The sequence below is a fragment of the Phyllopteryx taeniolatus genome, chromosome 17 (assembly GCF_024500385.1).
Source record: "Phyllopteryx taeniolatus isolate TA_2022b chromosome 17, UOR_Ptae_1.2, whole genome shotgun sequence".
Taxonomy (NCBI): Eukaryota; Metazoa; Chordata; class Actinopteri; order Syngnathiformes; family Syngnathidae; genus Phyllopteryx; species Phyllopteryx taeniolatus.
In genome coordinates this window covers 8,478,814-8,504,230 of record NC_084518.1, presented here as the reverse complement: position 1 = coordinate 8,504,230, position 25,417 = coordinate 8,478,814, and the positions used below count along the sequence as shown (strand labels likewise).

The 25,417-nt window shown below is 43.8% G+C and overlaps 1 protein-coding gene across 43 annotated transcripts in view; it reads right to left on the bottom strand.

The window, feature by feature from the left end:
- LOC133466730 (HMG box transcription factor BBX) overlaps positions 1-25,417 on the bottom strand; it is a 208,161-nt gene that overhangs the window by 115,918 nt on the left and 66,826 nt on the right. For 33 of the 43 annotated variants that reach the window (XR_009785021.1, XR_009785022.1, XM_061750666.1 and 30 more), the window contains 4 exons: positions 25,175-25,411; positions 13,267-13,468; positions 13,120-13,187; positions 743-817 (listed from right to left, as the gene is read on the bottom strand). Coding sequence is in view for 41 of the 43 variants with exons in the window: in XM_061750666.1 (XP_061606650.1) it covers positions 743-817; positions 13,120-13,187; positions 13,267-13,468; positions 25,175-25,411 (582 nt within the window). In the remaining 2 variants the exon portion in view is untranslated. The remainder of the gene's footprint in view (positions 1-742; positions 818-13,119; positions 13,188-13,266; positions 13,469-25,174; positions 25,412-25,417) is intronic. The other 10 variants (XM_061750683.1, XM_061750681.1, XM_061750680.1 and 7 more) reach the window with 2 other exon arrangements.

The following is a 25,417-nucleotide window of genomic DNA, read 5'->3' as shown; positions in this document are numbered from 1 at the left end:
GCGACCATTTCAGGGTGTACCCTGCCTCCTGCCCGATGATAGCTGGGATAGGCTCCAGCATTCCCGCGACCCATGTGAGGATAAGCGGAACGGATGATGAATGAATGAATGAAATTGAAAAAAAACATAAAACATCGATGTTGTGATCCCATTGCAAGATGTCACTCCCATTGCCACGAGCCGAGTTGAAAGTAAACAAGAAACTGTTGCATCCGTTGTCGAGTAACAAAGAATGTCTCCATTTGCCAGTCCCATCCAGCTCTGCATCACTCCTCACTCCTCTGGGCCACTTTGCCGACGCTACTCGATCCCCCCCCCCCCCCCCCCCCATCCAGTCCAGTCGTAGGTAGGGCCCCATCGTAGGGAGTTCACCAGCTACAAACTTTCCGTGGCTGTTGCAAGAGTGCTGCCCATCAAGGCGCAAAAACAACTAGTGTCGACAGTCGAACAGCGCTGACATCCCCCTCGTCAGAAACAGTGCTGCTGCAAACCAGCTGCCGAGAGAGTGTAGCCGGGCGCAAGCAGTCGGTGCTTTTCTCCTCCAATGAATGTCCCGCTGCCGCTTTAAACAGTCCACCGTGGGTCCACACAAAGGGGGAAAAAAAGAAAAACTCCAGCAGCCACCACTGATTACTATGTCTGTTTAACCAAGTTCTATACCTTTGTTTCTTCTTTTTGTCTGAATTACTCATTTTTCTTAAACATGAAGACTACAACAGAATGACTCAGATTAAGAACATACCTGCTCTTTTTCATCTGGAAAGGACCTCCCTTCCGTGTCTGTATCAGGTAAACTTGGTTTTGTGGTCAAAAGACTCTGGAGAGAGAGATACTGGGGTTACATTGTAAAACAATGCCAAAATCTTTTATTAAATTAAATAGGCTGCTTCACCATTCTGATGAAAATCAATGCATAGAGTGGAGCCCTCAACAGGTTTGAAAGGTCCAGCGAAACCAGTGGGGAACTGCCAATTTTTCCTCATATCCCACTGTACGGCTAACGACGTTTGACCACACTCAAGGTTAGATCTGATTCTAAAATTAGTTGGCCGACTTGCATATCGGGCTTGAAACTGACTTCCTTCCAGGGCTGGGCGATTTATCGTTATTATATGTATTTATATATTTATATATATGTATATTTATCTAGATATGAACATTCAATATATTATATTATATTATATATATATATATATATATATAATGAAAAACGATATCACACCAACTGTATGTATTTTTCAGGCCAACCAACCACATACCGCCTTTAAAGTTTTGCGTTGATCGACAACTAAAGCCTGCCAATGACAAACATCTGTTGGAGGGCAGGCCAGACACACATAAACCATAAGCCCGCAGCAGGAAAAGTACTAAAAAGAAAGATGAGTGCGGAAAGTAAGCTTGGTGCAGTATCTGCTTCGGTAGGTTTAGTTGGAAAGAACAAGTCATCTTCAGTTATTTGGAGCAGGGCTGTGAAATGGAAAAAGTAAAGTAAAATTCGAGGAACAATTAGCGGGGGTTGGGAGGGGGCGCGGCGGTCTCACACACGCACACAAAAACACACATATATATAAATGCATTACATAAATGAACAAAATAACAAATCTATACACTTAAAGCTCAAAGTTTGTGTGTCCGTTTTCAAAGAACCGCCCTCCCGCATGCCCCCAAACGGTCTGGTGGGGGTGTTTTTCTGCTGCAGGGAAAGGACGACTGGTTGGAATCCAAGGAAAGATGAATGCGGCCAAGTACAGGGATATCCTGGACGAAAACCTTCTCCAGAGGGCTCAGGACCTCAGACTGGGCCGAAGGTTCACGTTCCAACAAGACAATGACCCTAAGCACACAGCTAAAATACCAAGGGGGTGGCTTCACAACTCCGTGACTATTCTTGAATGGCCCAGCCAGAACCCTGACTTAAACCCAATTGAGCATCTCTGGAGAGACCTGAAAATCGTTGTCCACCAACGTTCACCATCCAACCTGACAGAACTGGGGAGGATCTGCAAGGAGGAATGGCAGAGGATCACCAAATCCAGGTGAAAAACCTGCTGCATCATTCCCAAAAAGACTCATGGCTGTATTAGCTCAAAAGGGTGCTTCTACTAAATACTGAGCAAAGGGTCTGAATACTTACGGCTGTGTGATATTTCAGTTTTTCTTTTTTAATAAATCTGCAAATATTTCAACAATTCATTTTTTTTCTGTCAATATGGGGTGCTGTGTGTACATTAATGAGGAAACAAATAAAAAATGATTTTAGCAAATGGCTGCAATATAACAGAGTGAAAAATTTAAGGGGGTCTGAATTCTTTCCGTACCCACTGTATCTGCAACATATTGTCAATGAGGAAATGTTCTGCAACATCAGGGCGATGGAACATTTGATAAAGGGCTGACGTCAGTGGGATGCAAGTTTGCTGACTGGGTCTCCTCTCCGAATTGATTTAAATCTTACGGAGTTAACTATTCATGTCACTTGTCTATTCATTTTCCCCTAAATTCCTCAGCTGCATCAAAGTCATAAAAGGTGTCGTAATCACCAAATAAACTAGATGATTAAATCACTCATTATTTTAAATTCACTTATTTCTTTCCTTTCCCATGGGCTCACCACCTCTGGGAGGGGCCATAGGGGTCGGGTGCAGTGTGAGCTGGGCAGTGATCCGATCCCCGGCTACAGAAGCTGGCTGTAGGGATGGGGAACGTCGCTTCTCTGGCAGGGAAGGAACCCGAGCTGGTGTGTGAGGTTGAGAAGTTCCGACTAGATATAGTTGGGCTCGCCTCCACACACAGCTTGTGCTCTGATACCACTCGTCTCGAGAGGTGTTGACTCTATTCCACTATGGAGTTGCTCACGGTGAGAGGCGCAGAGTAGGTATGGGTATATTTATTGCCTCCCAGCTCGGCGCCTGTACATTGGGGTTCACCCGCGTGGACGAGAGGATAGCCACCCTCCGCCTTCGGGCGGCGGCACAGGTCCTGACAGTTGTTTGTGCTGATGTACCAAACAGCAATTCAGAGTACCCACCCTGAGCCGTGGATGTTAACCATTGGGCAGCCGTGGCCCAATGGTTAAGATCATCGCCTGCCACCGTGGGGGATGTAGGTTCAAGTGACAGTGAGACCTGCAAGAGTGTGATTGGGAGGAGCAGCTTTGGTGGTCACTGAGGCAAAAACTCGGACGTTGGAGGAGTTCGGTGAGGCCATGGAGAACGACTTCCAGACAGCTTCAATGAAATTCTGGTCCACCATCCGGCGTCTCAGGAGGGGGAAGCAATGAACCATCAACACTTTGTATAGTGGGGATGGGGCGCTGCTGACCTCGATTCGGGAGGTTGTGAGTCGGTGGGGAGAATACATTGAAGACCTCCTTTAATTCAACTGCACGCCTTCCCATGAGGAAGCTGGGTCTGGGATATCTGAGGCGGGCTCTGCTATCTCTGGGGTTGATGTCACCAAGGTGGTTAAAAAGCTTCAAGGGGGCAAGGCCTGAGGGGTGGATGAGATTCACCCGGAGTTCCTAAAGGCTCGTAATGTTGTGGGGCTGTCCTGGTTAACACACTTTTGTAACATCACGTGGACATTGGGGACAGGGCCTCTGGATCGGCAGACTAGGATGGTAGGTAGACCTCCTTTTTCAGAAAGGGGACCAGAGGGTGTGTTCCAACTACAGGGTGATCACAGTCCTCAGCCTCCCTGGTAAGGTCTATTCAGAGTTGCTGATATTCTCAGATTCAGAAGGAGTAGTGTGGTTTTTTTCCTGGCCGTGGAATAGTGGACCACCTCGACAGCCTCGGCAGGGACATCGGGGGTGCATGGGAGTTTGTCCAACCAGTCGACGTTTTTGTGGACTTGCCGCAGGAGTCGGGGAGAATGGGGTACCGAACCCCATGGTACGGGCTGTCCAGTCCCTGTACGACTGGTGTCGGAGTTTGGTCCGCACTGCCGGCAGTAATTCAGATTTGTTTCTGCAGAGGGTTGGATGCCGCCAAGGCTGGCCTTTGGCACCGATTCTGTTCATAACTTTTATGGACAGAATTTCTAGGCACAGCTGAGGTGTAGAGAGGGTCCGGTTTGGTGGCCTCAGTATTGCATCTCTGCTTTTAGCAGATTATGTGGTTCTGTTGACTTCATCAAGCCATGATCTCCAACTCTCACTGGAGCGGTTCTTAGCTCCATTTACGCATGAACCTTTATCTCATACGGCTGAGTGTAGGTTACTGTATGAACACATTTCTTGTGAGTTATAGAAATAAATGGTATTTACCTTGGGGGTAATCAGAGTCAGCCACATGTGCTCCCACCACCCCTGAGAGAGCAGTGTCACCCATGATTGCAGCGACTCTCTCCTCAAACGGAGTGAGGTCCTCCACGGCGATTCTTCTGCCTGTTTTAGCCACACTTTGGCGGTGGGCAGCTGTCAACCACTTCACATCCACCTTTATGTCTGAGCACTTCTTTTTTAGTTTACCGTGTGTGCGTTGTTCCAACCCCAAAACATTTGACAGCCTCACACACGCTGTCCCATTCACTCCTCTTTCGCTTGTTGTTAACACCGGAGGACAGCATACCAAAGAGGATTTTCTTGCGCACATCCACTTCATTGAGCAACTTCACATTCAGAAAAAATATTTTTCTTCATTACCTTGTTCATTTTCTTTTTTCCTGATCATGCAGAGATTGGGATCTCAGGTGCAGGGATCATTTAAATATGATTTGCATATTTAAATGTGGCCGTGGACAGGGAGGAGTCAGCTACTCCAACATGTGCGGTCAATTCTACGTTGATTTGGGATGTACGAAGGAAATGTGCTTGGATTCATGCGTACACACAGATTCATACATCTGGATATTTTTGTGCTTCCGACATTTTCGGGATTTGAGCGGACGCCATGTCAGTAGGAAATCCATGTCTTTGTACATGAGGCCCCTGGAATTAGCAAGTACTCTTGTACAAGGAAAACAGTGAGTAATGCACTCCACCGTCATGGCCCGTATGCACGCTCACCACGCAAGACCCAAGCATTTCAAAGCTGGTTTAAAGTTTGCTGAACATTTGGACAAGCCACTTAAATACTGGGAGAATATAGTCTGGTCAGATGAGAGCAAAATTTAACTGTTTGGATGCCATAATGCACACCACGTTTGGAGGAGAAATGGCACTGCACATCACCCTAAAAACACCATACCAACAGTGAAGTTTGGAGGTGGGAACATGATGGTGTGGGCCTGATTTTCTGCAAATGATACTTGTAAACTTAACATTATTGAAGGAAGGATGAATGGGCAAATGTAGCGAGACATTCTTGACAAAAATCTTGCTGCCATCTACAAGGATGATGAAAATGAAACGAGGTTGGACATTTCATCAGGATAATGATCCAAAACATACTGCCAAGGAAACTCTCAATTGGTTTCAAAGAAGAAAATAAAGCTGCTCGAATGCCCCAGCCAATCACCTGACTTGAATCCAATAAAAAATCTATGGAAAGAACTGGAACTAAAGGTTCATAAAAGAAGCCCACGGAGCCTTCAAGATTTGAAGACTTCTTGTGTTAAATACTTATTTCAGCCGCTGTATACAATGCAATGCCAATTTCCATCCATCCATTATCCTCCCTCATTAGGGTCGCGGGCATGCTGGCGCCTATCCCAGCTAACTGTGGGCGAGAGGCGGGGTACACCCTGAACTGGTTGCCAGCCAATCGCAGGGCACACACCTACGGGAAAGAGAGTCTTTAATTAACCTTGCATGCATGTTTTTGGGATGTGGGAAATCGGAGTACCCGAAGAAAACCCAAGCTGGCATGGGGAGAACATGCAGACTACACACAGGCGAGGCTGGATCTGAACCCGGGTCCTCAGAACTGTGAGGAGGATGTGTTAAACAGTCGGCCACTGTGCCGCCGCAATGACAATTTGTGGAACTAATTTAGAGAGGTGCAGGTATTTTATTTGACCACTTGACCATCCTCACATTCTACACAAGCACATGCCTTTGAGGCAAGCCCTACTTGAGTGACGTGAACAACAGCTCGTGTGGATATGGTGTGAACAGGCGTTTTCCTGGGTTGTGGAACTATTGGCACTGTTCCTCACACTAACAATGTTGTCAGCAAAAAAGCATTACGTGTACCCAGAATTCACTGTGGTGATGTTTTAAACTACAGTACTGTAGTTGGAAACAGTCTTGTATCTGAACGAGTTCATGAACTAGTTCATATTTTGCAAACATGAAGTGAAGTTAGTTAATTTCTGCCTGATGAACATTATTGAGAACAAGCTCATTCTGGCGCCTATGAACGGTTTTCGAACGTCAGTTCATTTTCATTCAGGAGCATCTGGCGGCACGGTGACCGACTGGTTAGAGCGTCAGCCTCACAGTTCTGAGGAGCGGGGTTCAATCCCCGGTCCCGCCTGTGTGGAGTTTGCATGTTCTCCCCGTACCTGCGTGGGTTTTCTCCGGGCACTACAGTTTCCTCCCACATCCCAAAAACATGCATTAATTGGAGACTCTAAATTGCCCGTAGGTGTGAATGTGAGTGCGAATGGTTGTTTGTTTGTACGTACCCTGCGATTGGCTGGCAACCAGTTCAGGGTGTACCCCGCCTCCTGCCCGATGATAGCTGGGATAGGCTCCAGTATGCCCGCGACCCTAGTGAGGAGAAGCGGCTCAGAAAATGGATGGATGGATGAATTAAACAATCTGAAGGATTGAAGAATACAATAAGGTCAAATAAATTTTCTTCACCGCACAGGTACATGTTGATGTACAAATCTAAGATTAAAATTAAATTTGCCTCATTTCTTTGCTTTTTTTGTTCTGGCCTCCAACTTGAGGCCGGCCCATCTCCACCTGCACCTGATGCCTGCCTCAAGCTGTGCCACATTAACAGCATCCTCCTCTTTAAGCACTCTCATTCTGGAAAAGAATGGACTAAAATCCTTGTCTGTTTCACTTCCTTTTTTAGTATTACCAACTTCAAAAGCTAATCCCAAATGCATCCGCCAGGAAAATATTAATATAAAATATTATATCTTTCTGTTTTTATTGGCCATTTCTGAACTTGAAGTTAGTTCATTCCGTGTTGTGACATAATCCCTAACATTGCTCCATCGCTTAATACATTTAACATTAACATCCGTAAACTAATTAGATAATTGTAGGCGCATTTCCTAATTAACACAAGCTGTACTAGTGGATCAACTCTTGTCGCCGATGTTACGTGTGCTTCGCGGTTCCGCTGGGACCACAACCAGGGCCACGACCCGCAGCACCTGAACGCGAAAATATAAAAGACCAGTGCAACAAATACGACACTGGTTGATCTGATGAGCAAAAATGTTGCCGGAACGTAAGATTAGCAACAGAGGATGTCCTCCAGAGGTGGGTAGAGTAGCCAAACATTGTACTCAAGAGTACTGTTACTTGACAATAAAAGTAAAAGTAAAAAGTCGTCCTCCAAAATATTACTTGAATAAGAGTAAAAAGTGCACAGTGAAATAATTACTCAAATACTGAGTAATCAGTGAATAGTGAGTTTCTCAAGTTATAAGTGAGCGGAAATATCCACGTTTGGCCAGACAGTGCCAGACAAATACCACAATACATTAAAGCTGTTGTTTTTGTCGTCTGAAATGTAAACACAGTCCTGCGGCGTTGCCTTCATGGCAATGACGACCTTCCCAACATGGGCGCCACGTATGCACGTCAATTAGCCGGGCTGGCGTATCTAGTGTTAATACCTTTGCCCGGAAAGCCCAATAGAAGACGTTGTGTGAGGTCATGTGACTTTTTTGTGTCCTTTGATTGCTGTACTAGACTTAAACGTTCCTCACGCTTAAATTGGATTCACGCAAACAGCGCCCAATGCGGATGTTGACGTTGTAGTCTCGCGCACTAAATAGTTGATAAATAAGCAAGAATTGATAAATAAAAGTAGCAAGCGACATTTAGATGATTGTAACGGAGTAAAAGTACCATTACTTTTTAACAGCGGAAGCAGGGGAAGTGTTTTTTCTAGTCTCGTCAACTCCTGTAACAGGATCTAGCTGCCAGCGCTCAAGGAGTACAAAACAGCCTATTACGTCACCTCCTGTTTCTGTAGCAACCTGCTTCTTCCAACTATTAATCTATCTTTTTATGGTTTAATTAAAGTGATAAAGTAAAATATACTGTATATGTGCAGCATCAAACGCCAATACAACCTCGCCGTTCACGCGTCCATATATCCAATTGCTTAATGTGCGGTGTGTGTGATCGCGAATCACAACTGTCATTTGACACTTGGTAGCAGGATAATGGAGGACGTCTGACAGCCCGAGGCGTGTCAGAGTCTAAGTCTTCTTCCTCTTTTCCGATATTGATTCCTGCTTTTCGTGTCACGTCTCTGGAGCTCAGCTGGGATATGTCTGCTGGTATGTTGCCAGCAATCAATGTCCATAGGGAGATAAGGAAGTCACGGCTGAGTAGGGTTGGGCATCAAGAATCGAAAACCGGACTCTTTTAAAATTAAAACATTTTGGTTCCCAGTTTCGATGCCGAGTCCGCCGACCCCGAAGAAGAGTGTGACGAAGAACAACGAAGAAGAACGCGCACGAAGACGTGCTTGTGCCCAACAGTGGCGGCGGCAAACAAGTGTGTCTTAACCTTGTTCAAATTAATGACCAGTCGCGTCAGTACAACACTTGGATTTCACGTTGTGTAGCATCTGACGCGCTCCGAGCCTCAGCCTACACCGCGCTGAGCTTCAGTGAAGTCAACTCTCAGTCACCTGGGTGAGTGAAACAATAAAATACGTCTATGTCAACATTGAGAACACTAACAAGGTAAAAGGTTAGTTGCACTTTTGCAATGATGGTTTTTAGCATTTATTTTAGTCTTCAAACCAACGTAAGAGCCAATGCCAGAAAAAAAAGGCTTAACACTGATCTTAAACTTCACCGTAGCAATTTTCAGACATGCAAACACCAAAGGCATGAAAAAGGTGACAGACCCCCCCAAAAAAAAAAAATAAATAAATAAAAAAAACATTGTAGGGGTGTCTGGGGGGATCCCCAGGCCCCCGCAGAGAATTTTTGAGATTTTAACATAAATCAAGAAATCTGGAAGACTTCAAGCAGAAAATCATTCATTTACACCGCTCAAGTACATGTTGATGTACATATTAAAGATTAAAATTACATTTGCCTCATTTCTTTGCTTTTTTGTTTTGGCCTCAAATTTGAGCCAGGTTTCAAGCTGTGCCACATGAATAGCATCCTCCTCTTTAAGCACTCTCATTCTGGAAAAGAATAGATAAAAATCATTGTCTGTTTCACATTATTTTTCACTCTTACCAACTTCAGAGGCTAATCCCAAATGCATCCTCCAGGAAAATTAGAATTTTTTTTTTTTGGGCCATTTCTGAATTTGCCATTAGTTCATTCTGTGTTGTGACATAACCCCTAACATCACTCCGTCGCTTAATACATGTAACTTTAATATTTGTAAACTAATTAGATAATTATAGGCGCGTTTCCTAATTAATACAAAATGTTCTAGCAGATCAGCTCTTGTCGCCAATTTTAAGTGTGCTTTGCGGTTCCGCTGGGGCCACAACCTCAACACAAAAATACAAAAGACCAGTGCAAATACGACACTGGCTGATCTGATGAGCAAAATATTTTGCTTAAATGTAAGAGTAGCAATAGAGGATGTCCGCTCCAGAGGTGTGTAGAATAGCCAAATATTGTACTCAAGAGTACTGTTATTTGACAATAATGTGACTCAAGTAAAAGTAAAAAGTAGAATGTGACTCAAAGTAGAAATTACTTTTCGTGCCAAAATGCTGAATTCCGGTGCATACCCTTCAAAATAAAAGGCTACAATCTTAAAACAGGAAGTCAAGTTCAAACTTGCACATATAAACCCTTTGACGTGATAAAACAGTCCTAAATAACAATTTTAACAATGCTATATTTATCTTTTAGCTGCAACATTAATTAATGAATATTAATTAATGAATATTAAGTCAATTGGGTTAGTTCAAATGTTCAAACGAGTCAAATGTTCATTTTAGTCTATGCTGCGGGCTGCTAAGAAAATGGATGTTCATAATTTGGACACCCTTTATTTAAACCATGCAAACTTTTTTGACCCTGCCCCCTAAAAGAATCGGAATCAAAAATCGTTTGCAACCGGAATTGAAATAAGGAATCGCTCAAATTCAAATGATGCCCAACCCTACGGCTGAGAGAAACTCTTCTCAGTCTGCGTTCCTCCATGTCATGACAGGTGGGGTGGATAAGTGGCAGCAGCAACGACCCCTCAAAGTTATAATCAAGTAGATAAAAGTTCTAGCAAACCACATCACTTACACACACGTTAAAAGAAATGAGATAAAGATCAATACAAGTAATAATAATTTTAAAAAAGATCAGGACGAGTGGAGTGCTGGCTGTCAGACACGCATTGCGGCGCCCACACCCCCAGCCAATAGGTCCTCGGAAAGAGGTGATGTTCGTTTGAGGCAATTATTATTATTAGTTTTAATTTACACAATAATTATAAAATGCTTCATTTCCGTGCCGTCATTTCCGCTACATCATTTGCAGTGCACCACCAACAGGGCCAGCGTGGGAAATTAATCGGGGCATTCATCCATCCATCCATTTTCTTCCACTTATCCGAGGTCGGGTCGCGGAGGCAATAGCTTTAGCAGGGAAGCCCAGACTTCTCCCCAGCCACTTCATCCAGCTCTTTCGGGGGGATCCCGAGGCATTCCCAAGCCAGCCGGGAGACATAGTCTCTCCAGCATGTCCTGGGTCGTCCCCGGGGTCTCCTCCCGGTGGGACATGCCCGGAACACCTCACCAGGGAGGTGTCCAGGTGGCATCCTAATCAGATGTCCGAGCCACCTCATCTGGCTCCTCTCAATGTGGAGGTGCAGCGGCTCTACTCTGAGCCCCTGCCGGATGACCGAGCTTCTCACCCTTTCTCTAAGAGAGAGCCCTGCGGAGAAAACTAATTTCGGCCGCTTGTATCCGGGATCTTGTTCTTTCGGGCATAAATTGAGAGCGTCACCTATCGGCTTAACTCCTTCTTCACCACAACGGACCTATACAAAGTCCGCATCACTGCAGAAGCTGCACCGATCTGCCTGTCGATCTCCCATTCCATTCTTCCCTCACTTGTGAACAAGACCCCGAGATACTTGAACTCCTCCACTTGGGACAGGATCTCATCCCTGACCTGGAGAGGGCACTCAGGCCTTTTCCGACTGAGGACCATGGTCTCAGATTTGGAGATGCTGATTTTAATCCCAACCGCTTCACATTCGGCTGCGAACCGCTCCAGTAAGAGTTGGAGATCACGGCTTGATGAAACCAACAGAACCACATCATCTGCAAAAAGCAGAGATGCAATACTGAGGCCAACAGAACGGACCTCCCCCTACGCCTCGGCTGCGCCTAGAAATTCTGCCCATAAAAGTTCTGAACATAATTGGTGACAAAGGACAGCCTTGGCAGAGTCCAACCCTCACCGGAAACTGCCGGGAATGCGGACCAAACTCTGACACTGGTCCTTGTCCTGTGGACAAGGACCGAACAGCCCGTATTGGGGGGTTCGGTACACCATACTGATCAGATAAGGACGAGTGGAATTCTGGCTGTCAAGACACTTTCACTGAATATAAAAAATTAAATACTGAAAAATACAGCAAGATGTTAGAGGAGTTGACAGGCTGAATCAGCATTGTGTAATCTCCTCTAGTAGTGGCATGGGTGATTTTATTTATGTATTTTTTTTTTTAAAGTTGTGCCATGCAGGTTTAAAGTGATTATAGATTATAATGCCCCATAGTTATAAAATAGATCCCATTCATCCATTCATCCATTTTCTTTACCGCTTATTCTCACTAGGGTCGCGGGCTGCTGGAGCCTATCCCAGCTATCTTCGGGTGAGAGGCGGGGTATAAATCACATTGGTCTTAGCAATTTTAAATGTATTGCATGCATGCATTAAAATTAATTTTGGTGGCAACTGTTCAAATTTAAATTCTAATGTGAAAAAGTTGATTTTATATCTTGTTTATTCCAAATAAAATAATTTTGTTTCATGTATGTACATGTATTTTACTTTTTTTTTTATTTCTTGAGCAATATTGTGAAAATACTGATAAACATGATTTTGGTCACTAAGATCCATTTTCTATACTGCTTGTCTTCATTATGGTTGTGGGGTGAGCTGAAGTCAATCCCATCTGACTTTGGATGACAGGCAGGATTACATCCTGAACTGGTCACCAATAGATCATAGGACACAAACACCATTCACCGTCACAGACACACCTATGGAATATTTAGATATTTCAATTAACCTACCATGCATGTATCTGGAAAGTGGGAGAAAGCCCAAGTACCCACAGAAAACCCATGCAAGCACCAGGAGAACATGCAAACACCACAAAGGAAGGCCTAAGCCGAAAGCAGAGAGGCAAAGGTGCTGCTCATTGTAGCATTGTGTCATTTTCATATTGTTTCATCTCTAACACAATGTAATGGCTTTAGTCTCTTTGGAAAATGTAGCAAAGGCAGTTGTATGACTCATTTTCTTATTATTATCATTACTATTTACTATTACTACTACTACTATTTTACTATTTTATAACCGGGTATGTTTTACTGCTCTCTTTTCTTTTAGTAGCGATGTCAAAAGAACACAGCGGCATATTTGTGTCGCTGCCCAAAGCAGGTGGGCATTGCTCTCCAAGCCAAATAACACGTTTATAGAGTTCCTCATTGAGTTACTGCGATTCAATTTGCATATGCCATAAATTCACCAGGGTTAAGTTGTCCTGAGTGTCTTATGAAGCGTAAGTTTGTTCTCCGCCACTTATATTGCTTTTTTAGGATCACAAATTACATATATGTTGTCTTGCTAAACACTGAAGGGCTGTGCCTGCATGTCATGAGCCACTGAAAATACTTTTTTCCCCTTATCCTTTGAGTCCTTGTAGGAATCCCAATGAAAAATCTATGTTTGGTGCTTAAAAATTGATTGGAAGACATTAGAACCACAGCAAAAGTTGAAGTGTACAAAGGATGCGCTAACAGGTGACTTTAAACTGTAACTTACCTCTCGGCTTGCTAGGGCATGTTCTCCAGCTAACAGTAGCATACTGAGGCCACCCATCTTAGTTGGATCTGAAAATGACAGACAGTCGTAGAAATGCCTTGGTCTTTACACACACGAACCAATCCTTTGTGTGTTGTTTATACATACCAGCCATGGCAAAGTTCAATTGTGGGACATCAGGTTTGGACATGTTTTTGGCAGTGGGTGAGTCCTTGGATGTAATTGAAGTGAAGGACCACACCTTTTTGCGAGCGCTACAAACTGTCTGACACAATGGCCTCTTAACTGGTTTGCTGTTGGTAGGACACCATTTATAGCCTGGGTTTGCCTTCATAAACGCCTCCTTGTACTGAAAAGGAAAAAAAATCCAAAGTATTTTTGAGTGATGCACCAAATTTTCAGAAATGGCCCAAAAGTGCATTTTCAGTTTTGGACCAAAAGACTTTTGTCGCCAAAACAAAACAGCCAAAACACTGCTGCCTGTGTGCTCTTCTCTGCATAATGCAGTGCCACCAACGACGAGGTGATGTGCTCCGTGGGCGTCTCAGTCACACTGTTTAACAGCTATGAAGGTCCGTCAAAATATGTCTTAATTAGGGCTGGACGATAATAAAACAATAAAAGATATCTTAAAATACCTTTACCTTGAGAAACACGAGGTGCAGTGAACTGAACACGTAACTGAGGGCAACGAAACAAAAGTCAGCCATGACTAGGAGTTACCCTCCAAAGATGAGGCTATTTTGACAAAAGAAATCACTCATGTTAAAAAATTATCATTTATTTTTTCCCCTATCTGCTGCACTGTGTTATTCTAGATTTTTCTACGTGTTATAATGTTGAGTAAAAATTGTTTGAATATTTTTCCATGTTCATTTTCTGAATTTGATGTTAATAAAAAGTTTAACTACCTTCTAGTTACTTTAGTTTTCAGTACAGACATAAAACTGTCAGTTTAAAAACAATATTAAAAAATCCAAATAATCTTGATCGCATATGAAGAAACCTAATGATCTTTTTTTCTGCCATGTTGCCCAGCCCTAGGTGAGTAAACAGCCATAAATCATAGCCATAAATCATAGCCATAAATGCAATTTTACTTTAATTGGAATAATTATTTATTTGTTTGTGCATTTCGGTTTTCAGCCTTGGTTTCCTCATTTTCATTTCAGCGCATCACTAGTATTTTTGTAAACCATCAAATATAAAAAAAGATTGAATAAAAACAAAACAAAATCTTCTGTGGAATAAACATCAAAATTGAACTGAACTGAGAATGTGCAAATGTAAACCGTCATTTATTGTGGGCATTACGTTCCAGAAAACCCCCCACAATAAATGAAATCAGTGAATTAGCGAACAATCATTTATTTTAGTATTCCATAAATTTTGTTTCATATATCCAATTCAATGCTAATATGTAATAATTTGGAGAGGTGCAGGGATTTTATTTGTCGGCTTGAGGTCACCGTCCACACACTCTACACAAGCACATGCCTATGAAAGGCGATAAAGGCTGGATAAAGGCTCTGCCTGAATGACATGAACAACAGCCCATGCGGACATGGTGTGAACAGGTGATTTCCTACCTTAAGCATGGCACCGTTACTCACACTGACTCTCCTGGCAAAGTAGTCAACGAAAAGCAAGAATTCATTGCTGTGATGTTTTTACCTACAGTACTGTTGTCATGGTCTGTGTTTTGGTTTGGGTTGTGTTTAGTTTTGTTCCATGTTTTCCTGTGTCTTCATGTTTGTCCTGTGCTCATTTGGTTGTTGTGTCCACCTGTTATCGTCAACCTTCTACCTTGTGTCGACCAATCAGCTCTCTGCAGCCACTCGTGTCTTGTCTAGGTGTTCCTCGTTTTCTCGTCAGTCTGTTTGTATTTAGTTCCCTGGTTTCTTTCAGTTCTTGTCGGTTCATTGTCTTTGTCAGGTGTCTTTGCAGTATGTCATTGTCAGGTGTCATTGTCACTGTCTGTGTCATGTCATAGTTGCTAGTTGTGATGTGTGTCCCCCACTTTTCCTAGTTATTCGCCGTGCCCTACAATTTTACCTCCACATTGTTTTTTAGATTCTTATTCTGACTCCGACACGGATTTAGATTTTTATGGTTCCTTCCCTAGTTTTTCAAGTCCTAGTCAGTTTTTGTCACGTCTCCCCTTTTCCAATCCAGTGAGTCCAAGCCCAAGACCTTTTCTTGGGCACCCGTTTGGCCATCTACCCGGGACCGCCACGTGGTGGCCAACGGAGGCGGCCAAGTAAAGGTAAAATTTTGCCGTCTCGTTTTTTCCCCCTGTTCCCAAGTCATTTAATTTTTCACCAGTTCCCACACCTTGTTCCACGCCTCTAATTAAGTCCCGCCCATCCAAACCTGCCCTCAAACCACGTCGTTCCGTACCAACCGTTTTTTCTAGTTTACCTTCCCAGGTCCCTGTGCACTCTGCCCATTTTGTTTTTGGAATTAAATATAATTTTTTATATACTCTTGCACTACTGCGTTGCCTCCCTGCTTCCCTGCACTTCGGTCCTCCATGTTTTTGCCTTGCCTTCAAAAACCCTTACCGTGACAACTGTAGTTGTAGAAAACAAAGATAGATGTTGCGCATAACTTTAATTTGTTCCTGTCGATATTGTTATTGTGTTTACATTAGGGACACACAATATTTCGTTTGAACAATGCAATGTACCTATGCGCACATCACAGGTTCCTGCGCAATGTTCGTGTATTGATATGCAGTCAATCAACTGTAATATAGTGACCAGCAGAGAGACCTGGTTGGACTTGCTAATAAGATTAGCACCGATGTTACAGTAAATTATAATCCATCAAACAACACAAACAGAGCAGCCCAAAGTTACTATTACTATAACTATACTATTACATGCCTGCACTTACTGCATCTCCCTTCAGAATTTGATGTACAAATACATGTTGTAACAGATTACACTTGGGGTTAGGGGGGAGAGCCACGGCATTATTGGAGGGAAAAACTTCAGGTGTACACAAGAACATGTTTTGCTTAAACTAATGCACTCAAATACAGAAATACTAATGCATATGTCAAACCATTGGTGTAAAATAACAGATTGATTTTAAACAAATGACTAGTGTTAGGGATGTGCTAATGACTATAGTACAACTGGGCATTAAAAAAAAATTATCTTAACTTCATGTCTGGCTGGACTATTCCTCAATACAACAGTTAATTTAAATACAGGTAGTTTGTGTTTTAACAGTAGCTTTCCGGTAATGTTCTTTGTATCCTCAAGCAATTCTGAGATTGACTAAATGTATTTAATTGAGATAACTCAGTCAGGTTTCTTTATCTGCTAAGAATAAGATCCCAATTGACCTTATGTGGGTCATGACTGCCACATTTAAATCATATAGCCAATAAAGCTAACTGTATTAGAGATGTGCAGTTAAGTAACTGAAAAAAATCTGCGATGCACTAAATCCGCCACAAGTGAACCGTGATATAGTGAGGGATTACTGTATATTAGTGGTGTAAATATTCATTCATTAAATCGATGTTCCGATTTATATTTCTATAGTCAAACTGGATCGATCTGGGCTTGGCAAGTTAGCCTTCCGGTCAAAAATATATTGATTTCAATCGTTTTAAAAGGTAATCAATGGATTGTATCAATACTAGGAAATAACGCATCAGATTTACACAGGGAAGACTTTATTTGAAGTTGTGTATGTGTTGTATTTACAAGAAACATTATTTTTACTTCACTTGATTTTTTTAGTCAGCACACAGCAGTTAGCACAACGCTACTTTCTTTATTGTCACTTTTCTTCCTCATGTCCCATTCTACTCCCCACATCCAGTCACTCCTTTACATATTGTCCCTAGTGGTTGGAAAAGACACCACAGTATGCGTGTGTATTGTTTTTAAAGCACTTGACATTTAATATGTCGGTCTTTCTGGTGGATGGCAGATGAGAAGGCGGCGACAGAGAAGGTCAATAAGGATGCGCGTGTGTGACCCCGGCTCTCCGTGTGCACTTTGAAGTCCTTCAAGCTCCCTATCTTAGCTTAGCTCCCCAGCCGCTAACACGACAGAATCAGAAGACGCGTTTGTGGCACAAAAGAGGAGTAGCAGCAAAAAGGTCAACTACTGTTTCAGGAGCAGGTTTGTTAATTTATCTAGCTCTCTATGTATTATTAACCCTATTCCTAAATGATTTTCCGAAAGAAAACCTCACAGTGCTTCAAGCCATTACTATTTGACTGTTTAGAAGTGTGAGTCTCAAACTTTGGGTCCCGGTAGGTACAGTGGAGACAATTTTCCGAGGACCCTACACATAATTCTAACACCAATTCAACATCTCTTTTACAGAATATCTAAAAGAAAATCGAGAAAATCACACTTAGAAAAAAAGATAAAAATGTATTTGCATTTCATTGCATGAAGTATTGATCCCTTACCAACAATAAAGAACTTTGGCTCCCACGACAAGTGCTCTCACTTAAGAAAGTACTCCTATTCTAAACTCGTTAGCTGTATGAAAGACAGGGAGGGAGAAGGGAGTGGAAACAACGTGACATGCGCTAACACCGCGAGAGACAGCGAGATTTCCCAGACGAAATTTTTCAAGATCAGATTAGCAACCCCAAGACTTAATTTCCTCCTCATCCACTTTTGTTCCTCTTATTGAGAGGCTGATTATTATTGATTACTTTTTTCCAATCCCTGGTGACGCCACGAGACCATCGTGGAGCCACTCGAGATGTAATGGACGGATCTTTCAATCGCTTCGTTATGCAAGCTAGCGGATCCCACCATGACAACCGCAGGAAACCATCTGAAAAGACAGAAGCCTAACTCGTCCGCTCGCACTGAAGATCGACTACCCAGCTCACCCGACGCCCATATTCAAGTTCTCTTCTCCATTGACAAGAAGCTATCACTTCGCAATTCATTACATCAGGAGACGGAGCTCAAAACTCGCTTGGAGTTAACGCACCGCTCTTTTTGAAACTGTCCATTTGTTTTGGAGTCGTGCATTTTTGGGTCCTATCCTCTGTTCCGTTCATGACAGAACGAACTGGCCATAACATGGACCCAGCAGACTCAGACCCAGTGCGCAAAGCCCTTCAAGCGCAAGGTCAATGCATCTCGAAGCAGGATGAGCAGCTTGCTGCACTCCACCTTCATCTAAAGGGTCTGTCAGAGCATCAGGCCACTATTATGAGAAAGGTGGCCTCACAGTTTGAAGTGCGAATGAATATGCTTCAGAAGAAGGAACCAGCTGACACAGCACCCGATGCCGCCACTGTACCACCGTTTCCAGGTGAAGCAGTCACCATGCAGCCACCTGCCACCTCCGCTGCTGTCTGCCCACAACTCTCTCGACCGGAGAGGTTCGCTGGAGATTCTGGGAACATTAAGCCATTTATCACTCAGTGCGAACTCCACTTTGAGCTGCAGGCAGCTGCCTTCCCCACCAAGCGTGCAAAGATCGCTTTTGTCATTTCCCACCTGACTGGTAGTGCGGAGGCGTGGGCTACTGCTGAATGGAGCCGCAATTCCGCCGCTTGTCACTCTTGGGCTTCTTTCGTAAAGACGATGGAGCAAGTTTTTCAGTATTCCACAACAGATCGTGAGGCAGTTCGCTACCTTGTCACCTTACAACAAGGCAAGCGCAGGGTGTCAGATTACGCAATTGAGTTTCGCATTCTAGCAGCTGAGAGTCAGTGGAACAACAGGGCACTACTCGATGCATTTTTCAAGGACTATCTCCCACCATCAAGAATCATTTGGTCCCACTAGACCTGCCGACTTGGACACTCTCATCGCTCTCGCCGTAAAGATCAACAAACGGCTTTTGGATCGCAAGCTGGATGGAGAGCGGCGGAGGGATGCATCACCGCACAGGGGTGTAGCACTACTGCCCCATACAACACTCATATCTAATGTGTCATTGTTGTAGATATATAAGGATTTACTTTTCTCATTTCGTTTACAGTTAGTGCTTTGTCTTCTGTTGTCTTCTTTTCACACGTCCCTCTAGAAACCTTGTTCTGTTCGACTGATCGACTCTGTTTCTCAATAAATATCCATTATAATACTAAGAAACCACAGCGGCATCTTAAAAACTCCACTGTGACACAGTAAAACTGGGATACAGATCCTCCATTCTGCTTGACCTAACAGCCGAACAGGACAAAAAATAGGCGGAGTCGGGAACGTGAGCATGCTGTGACAACACAAGAGCTTGTGTGATTTCCGAAGACAAAAAACTAGTCGGCGCCCCTTCCATAGACTTGGAAAAGCAGCAATGAATGACAAGACAACATTTTTCAACAGTGGATGGTCGCTTTGTTCTTTCCTCTTTTCCTTCGCCAGCTTTGCTAGCAGCAGTAACTCGTAGAGCCACTTGCGGTCCACGCAGCTACATCAACGGCAACTCATCTGTCATGGAGGATCTGAGGACTCGCGTCGAACTGCCGCTGATGAGGAAAAAAAGCTGATTCTTCCACTTCAACTGAGGATTTACTTCATTCGACAGAGACACAGACGAGTGTCCTCCTCTCAATCATCAAGAAATTGTCAATTACACTTGACTTGCTTCGCCAAGAGATTGCCGAACTCAGAAAGAGCTTGGAGTTAACACACCGACTGGTCAAGGAGCTAAGATTAGATAATATTGCGGTTCGATCAAACATGACGTCAACGTCAGCAGAACTACAAACTCTTAGCAATATAAACTCATGAAAGAAACTATGCTGGACATTCAATCACGAAGCATGCGCAACAATCTCATTTTTTACGGCATTACAGAAAATGCTCGGTAAAACCCCGAGATGCAGATTAAAAAGTTCATGATGTCCGCGCTCAAGATACAGCAAGATACAGTCAACAAGATTAACTTTCACCGTGTCCACCGATTGGGAGGCCCTCGTCCAGGAAACCAATCATGTCCTATCATAGCAAAGTTTGAACACTTTCAGCAAAAAGTGTTTGTAAAATCAAAAGGTCGAAAGCTCAAAGTGACTTCGTTTGTAATGAACAATCAGTTCCCCAAGGAAATCAACGAGAGGCGTAAAATCTTGTACCTGTTAATGAAGAATTACCGTGAGAAAGACAAACGAGCGTGGGTAGTTGTCAACAAGCTATATGTCGACGGCCAACTGTTTCGTAATGCCAACGTCACGCTCTGGCTCTTCAAGATAAGTACTTCATTTGATCTGTTGTCGTTATTAATTGTCAAAAGTGTATTGTATTTTGTTTCATTCTTTCCACTTTTGCTTAGACAAACAAAAACGGAATCACACATGCCACCAGCATGAATTCCCACTCCTGTCTGTCTGCTTTTCTGCTATGCTTGTTTCCACACACACGAAACAGAAAAGTCGCTCAAAACTCCTCTTGCGCACTTGTCAAACCTTAGATTCTGCTGTAATAATTTTTTATTGAAAAAAGAGAAAAATAGAATTAGTCTGTCCACTCTTCAGAAAAGTAAACAGGAGGGAGGCCTAAATGCTCCCAACTTTAACAATATTATTTAGCTAACCAATTACAATACCTCACCAAATGGTTGCACCACAATGAGGAGTATGATTCTTGGCTAGAATTGGAAGAAATAGACTGCAACAACATCAACATTGTGATATGCAGTGAAACCAGGGAGCAGGTGGAGGAACAGTTAGAAAGATGGAGGCATGCACTGGAAAGAAGAGGAATGAAGATTAGCCGATGTAAAACAGCATATATGTGCATGAATGAGAGGGGTGGAGAGGGAAGAGTGAGGCTGCAGGGAGAAGAGATAGCAAGGGTGGAGGACTTTAAATACTTGGGTTCAACAGTCCAGAGCAATGGTGAGTGTGGTAAGAAAGTGAAGAAACGGGTCCAAGTGGTTGGAACGGGTGGAGGAAGGTGTCAGGTGTGTTATGTGACAGAAGAGTCTCTGCTAGGATGAAGGGCAAAGTTTATAAACAGTGGTGAGGCCAGCCATGATGTACGGATTATAGACAGTGGCACTAAAGAGAAAACAGGAAGCAGAGCTGGAGGTGGCGGAAATTAAGATGTTGAGGTTCCCTCTAGGAGTGACCAGGTTGGACACAATTAGAAATGAGCTCATCATAGGGACAGGCAAGGTTCGATGTTTAGAGATAAAGTTAGAGAGACCAGACTGAGATGGTTTGGACACGTCCACAGAGGAGAGATATTAAGTATATTGGTAGAAGGATGATGAGGATGGAGCTGCCAGGCCAGAGAGCTAGAGGAAGACCAAAGAGAAGGGTGATGGATGTTGTGAGGGAAGACACGAGGGCAGCTGGGTTAGAGAGGAGGATGCAGAAGATAGGCATACATGGAAAAGGATCACACGCTGTGGCGACCCTTAAAGGGACAAGCCGAAACAAAAAGAAGACGACGACTAAAAAAAAGAAAAAAAGAATTAGCCCAGCTACCTACATACAGTACCTCATTAAATGGTTACATCCAAATATTGAACAACAATCTTGGCTGTAATTAGAACAGATAGACAGCTATAGCACCAAAGTCTCGAACGCCACAATTGTTTTAAGAATCAGATTATTGCAGTCATTTTATCAGCTTGCTAGAAAAGTCTACCTCTCAGTGTATACTGACAATGATTACTGGGCACAAATCTGCAGAAATACATTCTCAATGACAACAAATTTACAGCTAATCCAATTCAATGTCACGATACCCAATATAGTAGGCATATAATGGGCTTTTCAAAATCAAACATATGCAATCATTGCACTGAAAACGCTCTAGACACTTACTGTATTTTCATGCTCTTTGGCATTGTACACCCGTACAGCGCTTCTGGTCACTAGATACACAGAAACTTTACTCAGTTTTTAACTGTAGGATTCCGATTTATCCTAATTTTCTACTGGGTGATTTAAAAGGTATATATCTTCCAAATAAACATGCTCAAGCAATACTTGTAATTTTAGCAATCGCTAAAAAAAATTACTGTAACGTAAATGTAATGTAATGTGACCAAATCATATCTTCTCATTTTAGACCCCTGTGCACGCCATAGGGTCACTTGCATGTGCTTGAAGCCCTATCCTTCTGGATTTGCAATGTGGGCCTCTGGGGATGCTGGGCCTGTTTCCCCCTACTTCTCTTGGGTCTGGTTGTATCCGTGTTGCCCTCCTGGTAGATGGGGGTCTCCGGGAAGATGAAAAAGGAGGACACAGGCATCGCCCCTCTCTCCCTCTGGTTGTGTGGGGTCCCTGGCTGACATCAGGCTTGTGGTAGGGTCTCAGTGAGGTGGGGAGCGGCTGCCCCCCTTTTCTCTAAGGTCTTCCAGCCAGCGGGGGAGGGCCGGACCAGCAGGAGTCTGGCCTCTTTCTTCACATTCACTGCACATTTTTAGTACTCAGACTGCCCATACTTCGCACTTTCACATCTCCTTCAGGGTCCCCTGAGGGACTGGCACGAGACATGATGGGGCAAGCGCCTGGCCGGGTACTGGCACATCTGTGCTGGTTTTCGGTATGCCCCCCTTTCTCTGCCCTGCTGGTCTTCCAGTTTTAATGCATCATACACCTGTCGGTGGGGGGAGAGCAGTGTTTAATGCACCACATACATTCGCACATTCTTTGGGGAGCTGGTTGGGCTGGGTGTGGGTGTTACGGGTTGTCATTGCCCTGTGTCCGTCTCGCCCCACCCCACCAGTCTTCTCAATTTTAATGCTCAACACCCCACCACACCGCCCCATGCTCTCCGGGGGTGGTGGGAGTGGTGGCAGTGGTGGGGCGCGCTGGGTGGGGCTCGGAGGGAGATTCGGTGTGGGGGGCGCCCCTCCCTTTGGGACTGGTCGGGATGCTTCGGTTGGGATGGGGGGTGGGTGGCGTCAGGGCACCCTTGGGTCCTGGGGAGTGGGTGGCGTCCCCCTGGTTGTGTCCCCCGCTGAACGGGCTCGCTGGCTTGGCCCCCCCTTACCCAATGTGCAACTCAATACACCAGTTGACGAACATGCATGTGATATGGTGTTCATTCACTAATAAGTTCGATAGACACGGTGTAGGCTTTAACTGCTTGGGACCACTAATATCAACACAGGTTATACTAACATATCAACTCACAGGTTCTTACAGGTGTTTAGACACTAAAAAGAATCCCACCACAACACTCGTCAGTAGCACTGCCTTGCTCATTTCCCACATCCTGTCCTGTCCTTTTCTGTCCTCTCTCATCTTGTTCTCTTGGTTAGTTATAGCATGTCCTCACTGGGTGTCCTCATCGGGTGTCCTCACCGGGTCCCCCACCCCCTCATCCGCAAAAAAGAACACGATTTGGTCAACTATCTAAACTGTCAAACTATTGTTCTGCTGTGATTCGCACCCCTATTCACCAATTCCTGTCTGTCCCCTAAAATCCTTTTCTGTCTGGCTGCATTTTCAATAAACATCAGAATAATTTTAAAAAATAGAAATAGACAGAGGGAGTATTTCAAACTCCCCTCTTGCATGGCAAAACTGTTCCAGCACCATCCACCATTCTGCAAGGCCATGCAGCTGGACAAGAGAGGTTTTTAAAAAAAGCTGCCTGAAAGACACCTATCTCAACTTGTTACCTGTATAAAGACACTTGTCCACAGAATCAATCAATCAGACACTGACCTTTCCATCATGGGTAAGACCAAAGAACTTTCTAAGAACATCAGGGACAAGATTGTAGACCTGCACAAGGCTGGAATGGGCTACAAGACCATTGGTAAGATGCTGGGGGAGAAGGAGACAACTGTTGGTAGAAGTATTAGAAAATGGAATAAACATAAAATGACTGTCAATCTCCCTTGATCTGGGTCTCCTCGCAAGATTTCACCTTGTGGGGTATCAATGATCATGAGAAAGGTTAGGCATCAGTCCAGAACCACATGGGAGGAGCTTGTTAATGAATCCCAAGGCAACTGGGACCACAGTCACTAAGAAAAACAGTAACACCTTATGGCGTTAAGGATTACAATTTTGCAGCGCCTGTAAGATCGCGCCCTACTCAAAAAGGAACATGCACAGGCCCGTCCAAAGTTTTCCAATGTACACCTGAATGAATCAGAGAATGATTGGGAGAAGGTGATGTGGTCCGTTCCCCACCGTCAAGCATGGAGGTGGAAGCATTATGCATTGGGGATGTTTCTCTGCACGTCAACTTCACCGCACCAATATGGATGGAATCGTGAAATCCTGGATGACAACCTCCTCCTCTCACACAGAAAACATAAAATGGGTTGTGGATGGGGCTTCCAGCACAACAATGACCCAAAGCACACAGCCAAGGAAATGAAAGAGTGGCTAAAGAAGAAGTACAATAAGCTCATGGAGTGGCCTAGCCAGTCTCCAGACCTAAATTTCATAGAAAATCTGAAGAGGGAGCTGAAGCTTCAAGTTGGAAACCTTAAAGATTTGGAGAGGATCTGTAAAGAGGAGCGGTCCAAAAGAGGACTGGTCCAAAAGTCCTCCCGAGATGTGCACAAATCTGGTGATCAACTACAAGAAACGTCTGACCTCTGTACTGGCCAACAACAACAAAAACGTATTTCCCCCAATAATTTCAATAATTTATTTTATGTGATTTTCTATATTTTCTTTTTGATATTCCATCTATCCCAGTTAAAATACACCTACCATTAAAATTATGGACAGTTCATGTCTCTCGGTGGATAAACTTACAAAATCAGTGAGGGATCAAATAAGTACTTCCTCCACTGTACATCATGAGAATCTTTGTATTTAATGACCATAATTCATTTTTACCTGATTCCCTTACAAGAAACAACAGGAATCTAAGAAATGTCACCTGCACTGTCCCGTATGCAGGAATTTAATTCAGTCACACTGGATGAATTTTTGGCTAACAAGTTACTGAAGTGATTTCCAGCCACTCTATCATTTCGGATCGTGACATTCTAAACGAACCAATGTCGTCCCTGAATTGAATCGGTAACCACGAATCGTAATACGAATAAAATCGTTGCTGAAACAAATCGTTACACCCCTACTTTATATCAATTCATACTTCATGATTGTCTAAGATGAACAAACAGTTCCCACCTCCTTGGCCATATTGGTGTATTTCAGCTTCTCTGGAGGCTCCAACACAGCCCACCAGTCAGCCAGGATCTTGGTGGCCCCTCGGTTGTCCAAACGAGGGTGTTCATGTCGCACCAGGGAACGATGGCGTTTGCAGAAGAGAAGAAAGGCATTCATCGGCCGACGAACTCGCTGTTCATTTGCGTCCTCATGTCCTTCCGCTGGTGTGCCACCACCCTGGCCTTGAGACACCTGGCCCTGGTC